Here is a 16909-nt window from a genome sequence, read left to right on the forward strand (position 1 = left end):
ATGGGTTAAGGGGTATATGTTAGTTTTATGGTACAGTTATAGTTTATAGACATCATATTTGTATTTACAATTACTACAAAACCTTTACTTAATTTTTTTCATAAATGTTTTTTTGTTTTCTGGTGGTGGGGGTGAAGGGTTTGCTAGGGACTAGTTATTGAATTTAGGGTTCCTTGAAATTAGATGGAAGTTTTAACAAAATATATGTTGAAAATTTGGCTTCTCACTAAAGGCCAAAGGGTAAAATTGAAAACTAGAAAGTGGCCTGTTCTAAATTATGGAGTGCTTATAGAATCTTCAGGAAGGTCATGTATCAAGAATGAATATTCGCTGGAGGTGACGGCATACGCTTTTAATCCTAGTACTTGGGAGGCAGAGTCAGGTGAATCTCTGTCAGTTCAAGACCAGCCTGGACTACAGAGTGAGTTCCAGGACAACTAGGACTGTTTCACAGAGAAACCCTGTCTCAAAAAAAAAATATTTACGTTAAATGTATAATATATATATGTATATGTACACACACACATATTTAAAGTAATGTGAGCAAAGTTTGAACTTTCACTGTAACATTCTTTCTTGGATTCTTGAGGAGTATTTTCGGTTTGACCCGATGAATTCTTGGAATAAGGTATCTAGTAGATAACAGGCAATTTTGGCCACATTAATGGTTGAGTGCAAATAAATTTGTTTGGAGAAAGAGAACCTTAAGGATCCTAAAAGTGAACCTGCATATTGTTGCTAAACATTAATAGCCCTAGAAACAAATTTTAGGAATATTTTTACTCTCAAAGTAGCAGTTATGTGGCAAGAAAGTTTAAAACAGAAAGATAGAAATTTTAAGATAGAAACCCTAAAATTCAGGTAGATACAGTAAGAGTTTTAATCAGTATTTGAATGTGATGTGTCTGATTCTGTTGCATTAATCCTATATAATTTTTTCTGCTTATTTGAGGTAATTTAATTAATAGGTAGTAAGTAGATAAAGATTTCAATGTCTAAAGAATCTTTACTTGGTATTGAGGCTGCCACTCAGTACATACTTGACCTTTGGCAAATTATTAATTCATTAAAGTATATGGGTCATTTCCATTAGTGTTGTGAGGTTTGTGATGACGTAAACACTGTGCTTTGTATAGTACTTAACATAAATGCTTAATGTTATTCTATATTGAATGGAAGAATATGTGATGTTATGTAAAATTTAAGAAGGATATTAAAATATATTTTTGTTATTTTAAAGGAAATTCGAAATGAGTCCCATGACTATCCTCATAGAGTGGCCAAGTTTCCAGAAAACAGAAATCGAAACAGATACAGAGATGTAAGCCCATGTAAGTACTCTGGGTTTATGTGCATGTGCGTGTTTTTCAGTTTGTTTCAGGAGACATGATACGGTGAAGTAGAGGGTTTGGGGTAGATTGACTAGTGTAGAAGTTTTAAAAACTGATATGCTTTTGTTTAGTTTGAGACCTCACATTTGAGCAGTTCTCTTGCCTCAGCCTCCACGTGTAAGTGTCCTCCACCACAGCAGGTTTAACACCTACGTTTTCTCATGTGTCTACGTGCACATGTCAGTGAACTGTCATCTTTTTCATGGGTCAGTTTGTGGGGTTAAAATACATACCATTCCAGGTGCAGTGGCATATGTCTCTAATCCCAGCACTTGGGAGGCAGAGGCAGACAGATCTGTAAGTTCAAGGCCAGCCTGGTCTACAGAGTGAGTTCCAGGACAGTCAGGGCTACACAGAAAACCCTATCTTGAACAACCAAAAAGAAAAAAAAGGAAATAAGAAAGGAAGAGGAACTTGGAATATCTTAAATGTCTAGAAAGTAAGAATAAGACTTAACCAACAAACAAAAACTAAGTAGAGTATGTCATAAAGATACCCAAGCCATTTTTAAGTCCACTGGCCAATCTCAGGATAATTTGAACATTAAAATAATAATTTTATTACCTATTGAATAAAGTAGGGATCCATGAGCCTATAATAATACTAAAATATAAACGAATAAGTAAGTTGTAAATAGGGCAAGTTCTACCTTTATATAAGATGCTGAAAAATAAATGTTGAAGCAAGTTATTTACATTCTTTTAAGGTATACTTCTACTAAATACTTAAATACAAGAGCAAGATAGTAACTGTCCAAAAGAAATTGAACAGGAGAAAACTCAGGATCTCAGGCTGTTAAAGATGTGTTAGGATGACACCAAAAACATAAACTATGCAGTTTTTGTTTTCTTTTCTTTTCTTTTTTTTTTTGGTTTTACGAGACAGGGTTTCTCTGTATTGTTTTGGAGGCTGTCCGTCCAGCCCGGTCTCGAACTCACAGAGATCCGTCTGCCTCTGCCTCCCGAGTGCTGGGATTAAAGGCGTGCGCCACCACCGCCCGGCTTAAACTATGCAGTTTTTAAAAGTTAGTAAGTTGTATTAGTTGTGTGTGTTTGTGTGTGTGTGTCTGTCTGTCTGACTGTCTGACTGTCTGACTGACTGACTGATGCTTATAACTGTAGTACTTGGGAGGCCAGGATGGGAATACTATGACTTCCAAATTCTGGGCTACAGACAGAGTAAAAGACCTTGTTCAGAAAAATAAAACACCTGAGTCATTGAATGGTAGCACATGCCTTTAATCCCAACACTTTCCAGATCTAGGATAGGGGAATGCTGTGAGTTCATAGCCAGCCAGCCAGATCTACATAGGGAGTTCCAAACAAGCCATGGATATATAGTAAGACCTTGTCTCAAAGAATAAAAAAGGACTAAATGAACATGCCAAAGTTTCAGAGAATGAGATGAATACAGATTGACTGGGGAAAATAATGAAATAGGCTAAGTAGAAAATGTTCAAAGGAGAGTGGTTTACACCTTTAATTCCAGCATTTAGGAGTAGAGGTAGGTAGATCTCTGAGTTTGAGCCTGGTCTATAAAGTAAGTTCTAGGACAGCAAGGACCACATAGAGAAAGAAACCTTGTCTGAGGGCAGGGGATGAACAAAAGTTATGAATACAGAAGGCAGATAAACATGTGAACGTAAGAAAAGCATCATTAGCTATTAGAAACACTAGTTAAGGCCATGGTGGTGCAGTATCATTACATACCCACTAGAACATTTAGAAGAGATAGTACCCCATAGATTGCAGAGAAGCTTGATCTCCTAAGTGGCAGATAGGAATGGGAATGGTATAACTACTCTGCTTGCCTCACCTCCAAGGCAGGGTTCCTCTGTGTGTCCCCAGCTGTCCTGGGACTCTTTATAGACTGAGCTGGCCTCAGACTCAGAGGTCAGCCTGCCTCTGCCTCCCAAGTGCTGGGATTAAAGTCACCAGCAGTATGACTGGTTTCCAAAGATCTGAATGTACACTTCTCAACATTTATCTCAGAGAAGTAAAAACCCCATCCATGCACAAATGTGTAAATGAATGTTTATAACAGCTTTATTTGTAATGAGCTCAAATTGGGAACAGCCTTTGTCTATCAGTAATGGGTAATTAGTAAATTCATACTCTTGTATACTGTTCAACAAAAAAAAAAGGAACAAACTATTGATATATACAACTTGGGTAGATCTCAAAGGATTTAGATTGAGAATTGAAAAAATTCAGTGTTAGAAGGTTACATAACAATATGTTTCCGAGACAGGGCTTATATGTATACTTGGCTATCTTAGATCTGCTTTGTAGATTAAGCTGGCCTCTAACTCACAGATTAAAGGTGTGCATCATCACCACCTGGCAGCAGTATGTTTTTTGTTTTTTGATGTTACTAACAGTAGGAAAAATTTATTTTATGTATTTTACAAAGTGATCACTCTGTCCTTCAGCAAAGTTAATATTGCACTATAATATTTGATTTGTAAGGAGGAGGTTATGGAAATGAGAGAGTAATTTTATTTTATTTTTAATTTAAATTAGAAACAAGCTTTCTTCACATGTCAATTCCAGCTCCCTCTCCCCCCCTCCCCTGCACCCCACCAGCCCCCCCAGCCCCCCACCCAATCCCCACTCTGTTCCCCAGGGAGGGTGAGGCCCTCCACCGGGGATCTCCAGATCTGTCATTTCGTTCAAGGCAGGGCCTAGACCGTCCCCCAAGAGTTCAGGCTGAGAGAGCATCCTTCTTTTTTTTTTTTTTCTTTTTTCTTTTTTTTTGGTTTTTACGAGACAGGGTTTCTCTGTATTGTTTTGGAGGCTGTCCGTCCAGCCCGGTCTCGAACTCACAGAGATCCGCCTGCCTCTGCCTCCCGAGTGCTGGGATTAAAGGCGTGCGCCACCACCGCCCGGCCATCCTTCATTTTTATATTGTCTCCTTCCCATCACTTCCAGTAGGTGTAGAAGGAGTCTCTTCCGCTCCTGGTGGGTACGTGACCACAGTTCCCTTTCGGTGGGTGCAAGCAGGTTCAATACTCTGGTGGCTCCCCTCTTGCGTGGATGGAGGCTATCTTAGTACCAGGGCCTTGGCAGTCTTGGGTAGGTTGGACCCTGTCGGGATGGGATCCGTAGTGCGCAGTCCCCAGGTCTCCCGTGGTTCTGCTAGTTGTGCGCAGAGCACTGAAGGCAGGCCGGAAACAGCAACAGTATGTTTTTATAGAATACTTTTCTTTTGAAATGTATTGTCTGTGGGTATATGTGGGAATGTGTGTGTCATAGTGCAAGAGTAGAAGTCAGAGGGATACCTTTTGCGATTGGTGCTCACCTTTTACCATGGATTCCAGGCATCAAATTTGGGTTGCCAGGTTTGCATGATGAGCTCTTTAACAAACCCTATGTAACTTTTTTTTTTGTATTAGTGCTTTATTATATAGCCCTGGGTGTCCTAGAACTTGTGTAGATCACCAGCCTGGTCTCAGACTCATACAAATTGACCTGCCTCTGCCTCCTAAGTGATAGGACCAAAGTTATGTGCCACCACACACAGCCTATAACATTCTTGTAGTAGTCGACTGTATTAAGACTATTTCTAAGCTGGGCTTTTCTAAGCCAGGCAGGCGGTGTTTGCTGAGCCTGGTGTTCAAGAGCTAGTTCCAGGACAGGCTCAAAAAGCTACACAGAGAAACTCTTTGTCTCAAAAAACCAAAAAGAAAGAAAGAAAGAGAAAGAGAATGAAAGAAAGAAGACTCTTGCTAGTGATGGAGGTAGAGGTAGGGGTGAGGGAAATGTGAGTCAATGTGAAATAGCACGCTAGCTGTACATTTGTGGTGATGTAACAGTTCTGCACTACTACATAATTACATTCATATAAGATTATGAATAATTATATAGATAACAAATGTCTGTAAAACTGAAAGAATTACAGTTAGGTGTGAATTGGACCAGTATATTTCCATGCTTTGAATTTAATATCCTCTAATACTTGTTTCTAGGCATCATAATCCTTGAGAGATGGTCCCTGGCTACCAAGAGTTTAACTCTATTTTACTGGTTTTTCAAGAGAAGGTTTCTCTGTGTAGCTTTGGAGCCTGTCCTGGAACTTGCTCTATAGACTAGGCTGGCCTTGAACTCACAAAGCTACACAGAGAAACCCTGTCTTGAAAAACAAAAAACAAAAACAAAAAAAAATTAACATTACTGCCCAATATCAGCAAAATGGGGCATGATAGTGTTTCTGCTTTATCAAATTGTGAAGATTGAGATAACAGCCCAGTAAGGTGTACCATACAATGCCTGACATATCATAATCATTAAACAGTGCTCTTGGGTAATTCCAATTGATTTTTGGTCAGTGAGAAGCTATAGCAAGATTTCTTTTAGTTTTTCATTTTGGTTTTTTGAGACAAGGTTTCTCTGTATTGCTTTGGAGCCTGTCCCAGAACTCGGTCTGTAGAACAGGCTGGCCTCAACTTTTAGAGATCAGCCGGCCTCTGCCTCCTGAGTGCTGGGATTAAAGGCATGCCCCACCAGTGCCCAGCTAGCAGGATTTCTTTGATTTGCAGAGTAAACATTTGAAATGTTCAGACTTTCATGTTTGCTAATATTTACATTTCTTTCCATGAAAATGATAGTGGTTCTGGAACTTGGATTTAGTTTTATCTTTGCATAGGACTGCTTGCTCAGTTGATGAAAAAAAATTATTCTCTAATTAGTTTTTGGAGTTCGATAGTGTTAGCATAGCTATAAGATATGTTGAGTTCTTGTCAGGGAAGTACCGTAAGTGCACAGACATTAGGAAAATGTAAGGAGAAAAATTTAACTGATAATATTATTAATAGAATTGTTCTGTCGTTGCTTAACTTTTGAGTTTGTAATTGGTTTCTGCCATGATGAACATAAACTCTCCCATTTGTTTGACGTGTGAAATTCTGTAATAGAGGCCTTTAAGATGGCGATAAATTGGGTGAAATCTACAGGGTTCTTTTCTTTTTTAGTTTATAGTGAATGTTGAAAGAGGAAGCTTCTTTGTATGTCAGCCACAGACAGACCAAGTCATTTCTTGAGAGCTGAAACCATTTCTCAGAAAACCCTGAGGGTAGGAGGCAGAGAGACTTCATGAGAAGTGGGTGGGCTTAATTTTTATTCAATTTTTAAGTTACAGTACTGTTAGGTACTGAATTTCTTCATTCACTCAGTGATAAGAATTAAAAACAGGTAATACCTTACAGAATAATAAATGCGTTCCTTATAGTGCTGCTGGTGGTGCTGTTAGGAACAGAGAAGTAAGATTGCCCATGGGAGTAAGTGATTCCTTCCTTTCCCTCCCTTTACTGAATCCTCTGAAAGAGAAAGAACACACACACACACACACACACACACACACACACACACACACACACACACACACACACACACACACACACACAGAGACAGAGAGGAAAATGACCATAGGCATAGTGTGGACCTTTGGAACGCAAATTGTAGAACTCTTGGCATTTTGATGATCTCACTGTAGAGACTATTGGGCAAAAAAAGGGGGAGCTTTCTACTTTTTTTCTAACTTAAAAGTAGAAAATTTCCTTTTTTGGAAATAATCTATTCAGGGGTTCCAAAGAGGTGATTTAGCAGTTAAGGGCTCATGCGATTCAAGTTAACTACAGAGAAACGCTGTCTTGAAAAACAAAAAAACAAAAACAAAAACAAAAACAAAAAAAAGGAAAAGAGTCAAGCTAAGTTCCTAGCATCTACATCTGGTACCTTACAGCTACTGCTTACTCCATCCAGTTCCAGGGGATCAGAAACCCTCTTTTGGCCTTTAGGAGCATCCGTATCCACCTGTCCCCCATACATGTATATGTAACTAAAAATAAATCTTTTTAATAAATTGAAATGAACAGTTCACAGGTTTGGGAGTGACTAACACTAGTGGATCAGGGAAAGGAAGCAGTTAATTTTCAGGTTGTCAGAGAACCTTTAGAATTATTCAAACTGAGCGTATGTTTAGTGAGTCCTAGTAAGTGAAAAGGCAGGGTCCTTTACTTTAGCTGAGCATTGGAACTGGTAAAGTCCTCAAGGGTTTGATGGAGGTTTCACTTCCTGAAATATATATGTGTGATCTTTCTTAAATATTTTAAGTGATGTATTTTAGTATCACAAAAAAACTGCCTGTTGGGGTCTAGAGAGATGGCTCAGAGGTTAATAGCACTGGCTGCTATCCCAGAGGTCCTGAGTTCAATTCCCAGCAACCACATGATGGCTCACAACCATCTGTAATGAGATCTGGTGCCATCTTTTGGCATGCAGGCAAACATGCAGATAGAATACTGTATATGTAATAAATAAATCTTTTAAAAAAGTCAGTTTTTTTTCTTTAGAATCTCTTCTGAATTAAAAAGTTTGTGTTTCTTTTTAACTTATTATTATTTTTTTTTGATACAAGGTTTTATGTAGTCCTGGTGGGCCTGGAATCCACTGTATAGACCAGGCTGGACACAAATTCAAAAGAGACCATCTGTCTTTGTCTCTGGAGTGCTAGCGTTAAAGGTGTGTGCCACTGTGCTTTGCTCTCCAATTAGTCTTCTTAACAGAACTAAATAGTGATAAAGTTGTGTGTTTGAGAGGTTGTTTTCTTAAGAAGAAAACACATATTCAGTCACCAGCTGTGCCGTATTCTAAAGAGCTGTCATGCTTTCCTAAGGATTACTATTTTCTATTGTCACCTGCCATCAAAAAATTTAAAACTTGTCTTTTAAACCTTAGAGAATATTCAGTGTTCCTTTACTTTTGCTGACTGGATAAATTACTGTTAGACAGTGAAACAAAGACCTGTGATTACACAGGACCTTGGGTGGCTTCCAGTGCCCTACTGTGCTTTTAAAGTCATTGAATATGATTACTGTATTTATAGTTTTGGGTTAAATACTGAAGGAAAATAGCTGAATTCCAGGAGTAGAGAACACTGTTTAAGCTGCTGAGCTTTTCTTCTAGTCTTAGCTTCTAAGCTTTGCCTTGGTCTGGGAAAGTGTTAGCAGGTACACTGAATTCCTACCACATTGTATTTGGGGCCTAACCTGAGTTTCATGTTGGCCAAAAGACTATTGTGTGTGTGTGTGTGTGTGTGTGTGTGTGTGTGTGTGTGTGTGTGTGTGTGTGTGTGTGTGGTGGCTTTTGGTTTGCATTCTTCTGTGGTTGCAACATGAGAAAATGCATTCCTTTGGGAGATACTATAGTGGAGTCGAGATTTTGGTGGTTATGTTGCTTTCTTTAAAAGCTTGCATTCTTCCATTGGTATGCTATCTAAGAAACATGTGGTCTATTTTGTTTAGTAGGAAGCTGTGTACCATCTTGTACAGTGTGACAAAGGATGATTAAACTGTTAACAAAACAAAAACTTTTTAAAAAGTGCTTGCTGACATCATCTTTCCCAGAAGACTAGTACATGTGATTTACTATAGCAAAATCATAGTTTTCTGTTGGCAAATGACATGTAATATTAAAGAGGTCTTGTGTTCAGTCCAAGATACACTGATGTAGAAACTAAAGCCATTTATTCACATGGAGAAATAGGCTAGATAACTTGGGGTTTGTTTGTTGTAGTTGTTTTGATTTTGATTTTATAGTAGTAGCCTAAAAACCAGATAAAATAGTACATAACTTTTTTTTGGTTTTTCGAGACAGGGTTTCTCTGTATTGTTTTGGAGGCTGTCCTGGAACTCACTCTGTAGACCAGGCTGGCCTCGAACTCAGATCCGCCTGCCTCAGCCTCCCGAGTGCTGGGATCAAAGGCATGTGCCACCAACACTTGGCTATAGTACACAACTTTAATCTCAGCACTCAGGGAGGCAGACATGGGTGGATCTCTGAGTTCGAGGCCAGCTTAGTCTACAAAGAGAGGACCAGGACAGCCACAGCTACACAGAGAAACCTTGTCTAGAAAAACCAAAAGACAAAAAGGTGGTGTGTGTGAGGGTGTAACCCAAGCTTTAAGAGGTAGAGATAGGAGGATCAGGATTTTAAGAGGTCATTCTCTGCTACTTGTCCAGTTGAGGGCTAATCTTGACTACATGAGACCCTAGCTCAAAAAAACAAAAAGGAGAAAGTGGAAAAGAAGTGGAAAGAGAGTGAATGCTTAAGATGTATTTCTTTGAGGGAAGTAGTTTATCACAGAGTATATTCTCTTAAATTAGACATCATAAATTCAGTTTATAACTTAGTTTTATGCTTGTGACATTCTTACGTCTAGGGTTCTTTTTTTTTTTTGGTTTTTGGTTTTTCGAGACAGGGTTTCCCTTTGTAGTTTTGGAGTCTGTCCTGGAACTCGCTCTGTAGACCAGGCTGGCCTTAAACTTACAGAGATCCACCTGCCTCTGCCTCCCAAGTGCTGGGATTAAAGGTGTGTGCCACCAACGCCCGGCTAAGTCTAGGATTCTTAATTAAAGTTAATCTTGTAGATAAGTTTTTTTTGGGGGGGTTAGAGACAGGGTTTCTCTATTGTTTTGGAGGCTGTCCTGGAACTCACCCTGTAGACCAGGCTGGCCTCGAACTCACAGAGATCCGCCTGCCTCTGCCTCCTGAGTGCTGGGATCAAAGGCGTGTACCACCAACACCCGGCTTTTGGAGATAAGTTCTTTTGTGCTCCTAATTTTTTTCTTCCCCTGGATGATACAAGGTCAAGTGTTGCATTTTAGATACTATAGAATTTAGACTAATTGTGCCTAGTATAAATTCTAAGTCTGTAATTTTTAGTTTTTAAATGTAGAAATGTGTCTAACCTGTTAACATAGTTTTAAGTAATGAAGTGTTTTCAGTGCTCTTGTAAAGAACAGTTAGAGTAACCTAGCTATTTTAGTTTCTCAGTGTTAAGCATTGTTTAAATACAGTTGTATGCATGCTACCAAGATGTGGAGAGTCTGTTCTCATCAGTTTGAGCCCAGTTATGTTTTTGCACATACTCAGTTCCTAGCACTGAGACTTGAGATGACTTTTCACTTCCAGTAAGGTAAGTGCCTTATTCTCTTTACTGCACATGCTGGCCAATTTTTCATGTTAACTGTAGATGATAGACTACAAACAGAAGCACTTCCTTTCCAACATCCAGTAATAATATTATGCTTGTACTTCCATATTTTTAAAAAAATAGGTAATTTAGGATTTGTCTCAACTCTCCTTTGGTATTATGTTTTCTTTATTTCTCCTATTAACTCTAACTAACTTAGAATATTAACATCAAATAAAAAGGAATGGAAAAGTTGAAATGACAGTTATGATTTATCATTCTCTACTTTCAGATGATCACAGTCGTGTTAAACTGCAAAGTACTGAAAATGATTATATTAATGCCAGCTTAGTTGACATAGAAGAGGCACAAAGAAGTTACATCTTAACACAGGCAAGTAGTGTGGTGCTGGAGAGTGGAGCTTGGTGCTGTGCTTTGAACATAGCTAAATGTCCACCTTGATATTCCAAATGACTTGCTATTCTTAGTTTTCTGATTCTGAAATTAGTTGCAAACATCATAGTTTTGAGACTTTGAATGAATTGGTTAAAAAAGTAAGATTGTTTCTAATGTTAATATGTTCAATGGAGGAAATTCTTCTGAAATGGCTTGGTGCAGTTCTCTTAGTGTAAATTAACTTTTTTTCCTGTGTATAACATAGCTTTTGTTACTTTTGTTAGTGGTTTGGGGTTCTCCTCCCCTCACTTGAGATGAAGAACCAGGAAGGCCTTGGGAGCCCTTTTCTGTCCATCCCTACACTATGAATGTATTCTAAGAGAGAACAGCTGTGCTGAGGATAGGGTGTAACTGCAGAGCCTAATATAGGTGTGGTCCTGCTGAGCTGCCTTATTATTTGTGTCTCTGTGTATATGTATATGTACATGTGCACCAGGATGCCCACAAAGGCCAAAAGAGGGTGTCCCCTAGAGTTAGAGTTACAGGCTGTTGTGACTCATACTGGGAACCAAACTCTGATTCTTTGGAAGAGAAGCAAGTGCCCTTGACTGTATCTATAACATTATGTTTGAAGTTTTTAAAAGTTTAACAGATTAGTGTAACCTGCTATTTCAAAGACAGAAAAGCATTAATTGTTTTTGTGTGTGTGTGTGTGTGTGTGGTTTTTTTTTTTAAGTTCAACTTAGTGTACCTGTGAGCCATTAGAATTTTCTGTCAGAGAAACAAATTATTTTACTTAAAGTAGCTTCTTCAACTAAAAAGGAAAGGGAAGCAGTCTGGCTAAAGATATCAGTTCACAACTCATGGAGCAAAATACACATTTGAAAAGATGCTGTGTTTATCTAGCTGTTAAGGAACATAGTTTTAGGTGGCCTAGGCACTGAGCCTTCACCAAGTACTCAGCAGCCTTTCCCCTCAGGCTTCGTCTCTTTCCTACCCTCAGATCTTATCCTGTCCCCTGGTCCTAAACTTCCTTCTACAGTCACTTTCTAAAGGTAGTTTATACCTAGGAGAAGGAGTATGCATGGTTCCATCCAGAACTTTGACTCTATTGGCCCCTTTGCTGATTTAATAAGAGTGATGAGCTGCTAGCACCTATGAGATATAGGTGAATTAGCAAGAAGACCCTGAGTGCTGCTCCAGGGATTGCTAGTGTCCCTGGCTACAAGCAACTAGTTACAGCATTACAAAACAGATTTGTCTGCAGTAGTACCGTACTTAATTTTTATGGAGAAGTAATTCAGCTACACTGAGACTACTGCAAGAACCTACACTAGTTCTCTGTGGAGATTGTACTGGCTAATGACAATAAACTGAAACTTTCCCTTTAAGTGTTTAATTCTCACTAACGCTTAATTGAAAAAAAAAATATTATTTCTCTGTGTAATCTTGGCCATCTTGGAACTCACTTTGTAGACCAGGCTGACCTTGAACTCACAGAGATTCACCTGCTTCTACCTCCCAAGTGCAGAGATTAAAGGTGTGTACTATCACCTCGGAGCAACCTCTTAGCTTTTATTATTTGAATCATTTGGAGACATCTTTAACTTGGACCTAGTAGTATTTTCTTCATGTAGTGGCTTGATAATAAACAACTAAATAAAGTGTATAATACTCCGTGATCACAAATGCAATTGAAAAACTGACCTGAGAAACCCAACAGAAATGATAGTGTTTATTCCCACCTTAATTTCATGAGAGGACTGATGTGGGTTAAATGAATCAATCATATACATACCATTTAGGAGTAGTCATTTATGGGGATTGGGAGTTCAATTTGCTGTTGTATATAACTGAAGTTTTATGTTTAGTCATAATCATTTATGATTTTTCTAAATCAATATTCAGTGTTAAAATGGAAAAGCATGATATGTTATGTTCTCGTTGCTGTGACAAATGTCAATCCCAGCTCCCCTTTTCTCCCTCCACCAGCCCCATCCCCAGCCCAATCCCCACATCATTCCCCAGGGAGGGTGAGGCCCTCTTTGGGGGGATCTCCAGAGTCTGTAATTTCATCCAGGGCAGGACCTAGGCCCTTCCCCATGTGTCCAGGCTGAGAGAGCATCCCTCCATGTGGAACGGGCTCCCAAAGTTCATTTGTATGCCATGGTGAACACTAGTCCACTACCTAAGGCCCCAGAGATTTCTGAGGCCTCCTCACTAACACTATATTCATGGAGTCTGGATCAGCCCCATGTTGGCCTCTCAGCCATCAGTCTGGGGTTCAAGAGCTCCCCTTTGTCTGGTCAGCTGTCTTTGTGGGTTTCACCAGCACGGTCTTGACTGCTTTGCTCCTCACTCCTCCATCTCTGTCCCTGGGTCCCAGGGGGTCAGTTCAGTGTTTAGCTGTATCTGTCTCTGCTTCCATCAGCCCACAATCCCAGGGCCAGTGAGTCTAGGAAACAGGGAGGTTCCCAAGAGATATGCATTATACCCCATAGAAGTGGAAAGAGTCAAGATCTCCTAGGCAGATTGGGAACATGGGGAGAGAAGAGAAGGAACCAGGAAAAAGAGAGGGGGATAAGAGGAGGGTAGAAGAAGACATGGGGGAGCAGGAAGGTTGAGTCGGGGTAAGAATAGAGGAGATCAGGATCAGAGATACCATAATAGTTGGAGTCATTATAGCTTTGAGGAGAGAACTGACACTTAGGGAGATTTCCAGAGATGTATAAGGATAACACCAACTGGAAAACTAAGTAATAGCGGAGAGACTACATTAATAGCCCCTTCCTGATGATAAGGTTGATGACTACCTTATGTGACATCCTAGAACATTACATTCTAATGAGAAGTAAAATTATTTTTACAAAAAGTTTTATTAAAAGTTTTGTGGGCTAGCAAGATGCTCGGTAGGTAAAGGTATTTGCTGCTACTCCTTACAATCTGAATTCAGTCCCTGGGTCCCGCATGGTGTAGAGAACCAACTCTTCCAAGTTGTCCTGTGACTTGTCCTCTGACTTGTCCTGTGACTTGCTGCCCTCAGTGACACATAATGCACATCCACACACACACACTCTGAAGTACATACATGAAACAAATAAACACAATAAATAGTTTTGTAGCATTTCCACTTTGCATGTTTTATATAATTTGACCTTTGAAAACCTCTTTTTTAAATGCTGTATCTTTTTGTTTATTCATTTATTTATTTACTTATTTTTATTTATTTTGTATGCAGTGTCCTGCCTGCATGTATGCCTGCAGGCCAGGAGAGGGCACCCAGATCTCATTACAGATGGTTGTGAGCCACCATGTGGTTGTTGGGAATTCAACTCAGGACCTCTGGAAGAGCAGCTGGTGCTATTAATCTTTGAGCCATCTTTCCAGCCCCCTAAATGCTATCTCTTATGTTACAATTAAATCATACTGTCATACAAGTGGATAAGATGAAGCCAAAATCTGAAGCTACAGTTCTTCTCTACTGTTTTTTGTTTTTGTTTTTTAGATAGGTCTCACTATGTAGCCATGACTAGCCTTGAACTAACTTAGTTAAGTAGGTAGGATTAAAGGCATGTACCACCACACCTGGTTTTTCTCTGCTTTCTTATAATTGCTGTGTGATTTTGTACAAATGACTTAACTTCCTAAGCACTTGTATCTGTATGTAGTGGAGGTTTATCATCCCTCCTGTCAGTTCCCAAATAACCACTCTAAGGCTTATATTAATTATAATTGTTTGACCAATGACTTAGGAATATTACTTATTATTATTATATTAACCCATTTTTACTAATCTCTATCACCACATGGCTGTGGCTTACTGGTAATATTCTGGCATCTTACTTCTACTGATGGATGACACATGGCATCTCCCCGATTCCACCTTCTTTCTTTCTGTATCTCTCTTTGGATTTCCTGCCTAGCTATAGTCTGCCCATCATAGACCAAAACATCTTTATTTGTCAACCAATATTCACACATATTTGCAGTATACGAAAGGACATCCCATATCCTCTCCCTTTTTCTGTCTAATTAAAAAGGAAGGTTTAACTTTAACATAGTAAAATTTACCAAGCAAGAATTATACAATATTTTAAATTAAAAGAAAATACTTGCTGGGCGTTGGTGGCGCATGCCTTTAATCCCAGCACTCAGGAGGCAGAGGCAGGCGGATCTCTGTGAGTTCGAGACCAGCCTGGTCTACAAGAGCCAGTACCAGCACAGCCTCCAAAGCCACAGAGAAACCCTGTCTCGAAACCCCCCCCCCAAATAAATAAATAAATAAATACATACATACATACATACAACAAAAACCTCTATCATCTACCTTTGTGAGTCTAAAATTTTATATTTAATTTATCTTTTATCATAGCTAAGGGAAATTATAATAATAATTATCTAGTCTTTAGCCCCAGAAAGATATTATATAAGTAAATAGGAAGTACATTGTAAGCAACTTCAAAAACTCTAGATATGACAGAGATATCTGGCTGCCTGGGCAGTCACCCAGAGTTCTTCTGTAACGTTGGGGCCATCCATCTTCAGCCTACAGTATTTGGCAGACTTTTCACTGAAGTAGGAAATTTGAAGGACTGTTCTGCCTGTTTTGGCAAAATTTGTCAGTCACTTTCTTCTGTGTCCTGTAGAATGCATTTTGTAGGGATTGAGACTACATTTCAGCCATGCCTATGTATAGCATGTTACTTGAACAGAGAGAGAAGACCTACATTTAAAGATTTTACCTACAGTGTTTTGGTTGTTCTTTGTTTCTTACTGGATTGTCTTTTGCCTAAGTCTTATTTTTTTTTTTCTAATCAGCCTCTTGGTATATCCTGTCCATTTTACTGTTTAAAAATTTGGTAGCATTTCAACCAGTTGGTGGTGGCGCATGTCTTTAATCCCTGTACTGGGAGGCAGAGGTAGGTGAATCTTTCTGAGTTCCAGACCAGCCAAGACTACACAGAGAAAACCTGTCTCAAAAAAAATAAAAACAAAAACAAAACAACTTGGTAGCATTGCTAGGTTGTGGAAGAACTGATAGATGAATTCCTGTCTTTTTAGAATCCTTTATTCTTTATACTGTAAAAGCTGTTGCATGTTTATTTAGTCTTTAGAACCAGTTATAGAAGTATGTATGTGCCCACAAAGGACTTCATTACTGAGTGCATCGTGTGTGTGTGTGTGTGTGTGTGTGTGTGTGTGTGTGTGTGTGTGTGTGTGTGTGTGTGTGAGAGAGAGAGAGAGAGAGAGAGAGAGAGAGAGAGAGAGAGAGAGAGAGAGAGAGAGAGAGAGAGAGAGATTTGTATATGCACCACTCATATATATAGGTCCCTAATGAGACCAGAAGAAAGTGTCAAATACCTTGGAGCTAGTTATAGGTAACTGTAAGCCACACTGTGGGGGTCCTTTGAAAAAGCAACAAGTGCCCTCAATTGCTCAGCCAGCCAGCCAGCCAGCCAGCCAGCCAGCCAGCCAGCCAGCCAGCCGTCCGTCCGTCCGTCCGTCCATTTCACTATGTAGCCCTGGTTAGCCTTAAACTCACTGTGTAGTCCAAGGGTGGCCTTAAACTCATAGAGAGATCCTGTTTCCCGGCCCACGATTTATTTTTAAAGATGAAGGGAAAAGTCATTCATTTTACTAGGGATTTTCTCATTTCTTTTTTTGGTTGGAAGGATGTTTGTTTTTTTCATCTTTGAAATGTATGTACATTGGATGAAGAGGATCGTATCCTTTAATAATAAGGATGTAATTTCTCAGATATCTAGCATTTTCACAGGTTAACTTTAGAGTTTATTCAGTTAAGCAATATGTATTGACTATTAGCTACACACCAAGAAATGCATCTGCCCTAAAGCAGTTCTGGTCTTCCCTGCCCCCATACTGAACAGTCTGCTACATTGTTCTGGAAGTTGGCTAAATGTTTAGGCAGAGTTTGGTTTTAGAGCTTAGTGGCAGAGCATTATGTCCTCAGTATGCATGAGGTACCCTGGGCTTACATCTCCAGCCCTACAAGAAGGAAGGAGGGAGGAAGAAGGAAAGGAGGGAAAGAAAGTTATTCAGTCATTCTGGGCATGCTTCTTCATATCCTGCCCCCCTTTTTTTAATAACCCTATGCTATCATTAAGACAAAAGGGAAAGTAATTGGAAGTGTA

General features: G+C 39.3%; 1 protein-coding gene across 4 annotated transcripts in view; it reads left to right on the forward strand.

Moving 5' to 3' along the window:
• The window catches only part of Ptpn2 (protein tyrosine phosphatase non-receptor type 2), a 59365-nt gene that overhangs the window by 14489 nt on the left and 27967 nt on the right, over positions 1-16909 (forward strand). For all 4 annotated transcript variants that reach the window (XM_005074634.4, XM_013116783.3, XM_005074635.4 and 1 more), the window contains exons 2-3: positions 1241-1331; positions 10654-10754. In XM_005074634.4, coding sequence (XP_005074691.1) covers positions 1241-1331; positions 10654-10754 — 192 coding nt within the window. The remainder of the gene's footprint in view (positions 1-1240; positions 1332-10653; positions 10755-16909) is intronic.

This window comes from Mesocricetus auratus, unplaced genomic scaffold (genome assembly GCF_017639785.1).
Source record: "Mesocricetus auratus isolate SY011 unplaced genomic scaffold, BCM_Maur_2.0 Super-Scaffold_6730, whole genome shotgun sequence".
Taxonomy (NCBI): Eukaryota; Metazoa; Chordata; class Mammalia; order Rodentia; family Cricetidae; genus Mesocricetus; species Mesocricetus auratus.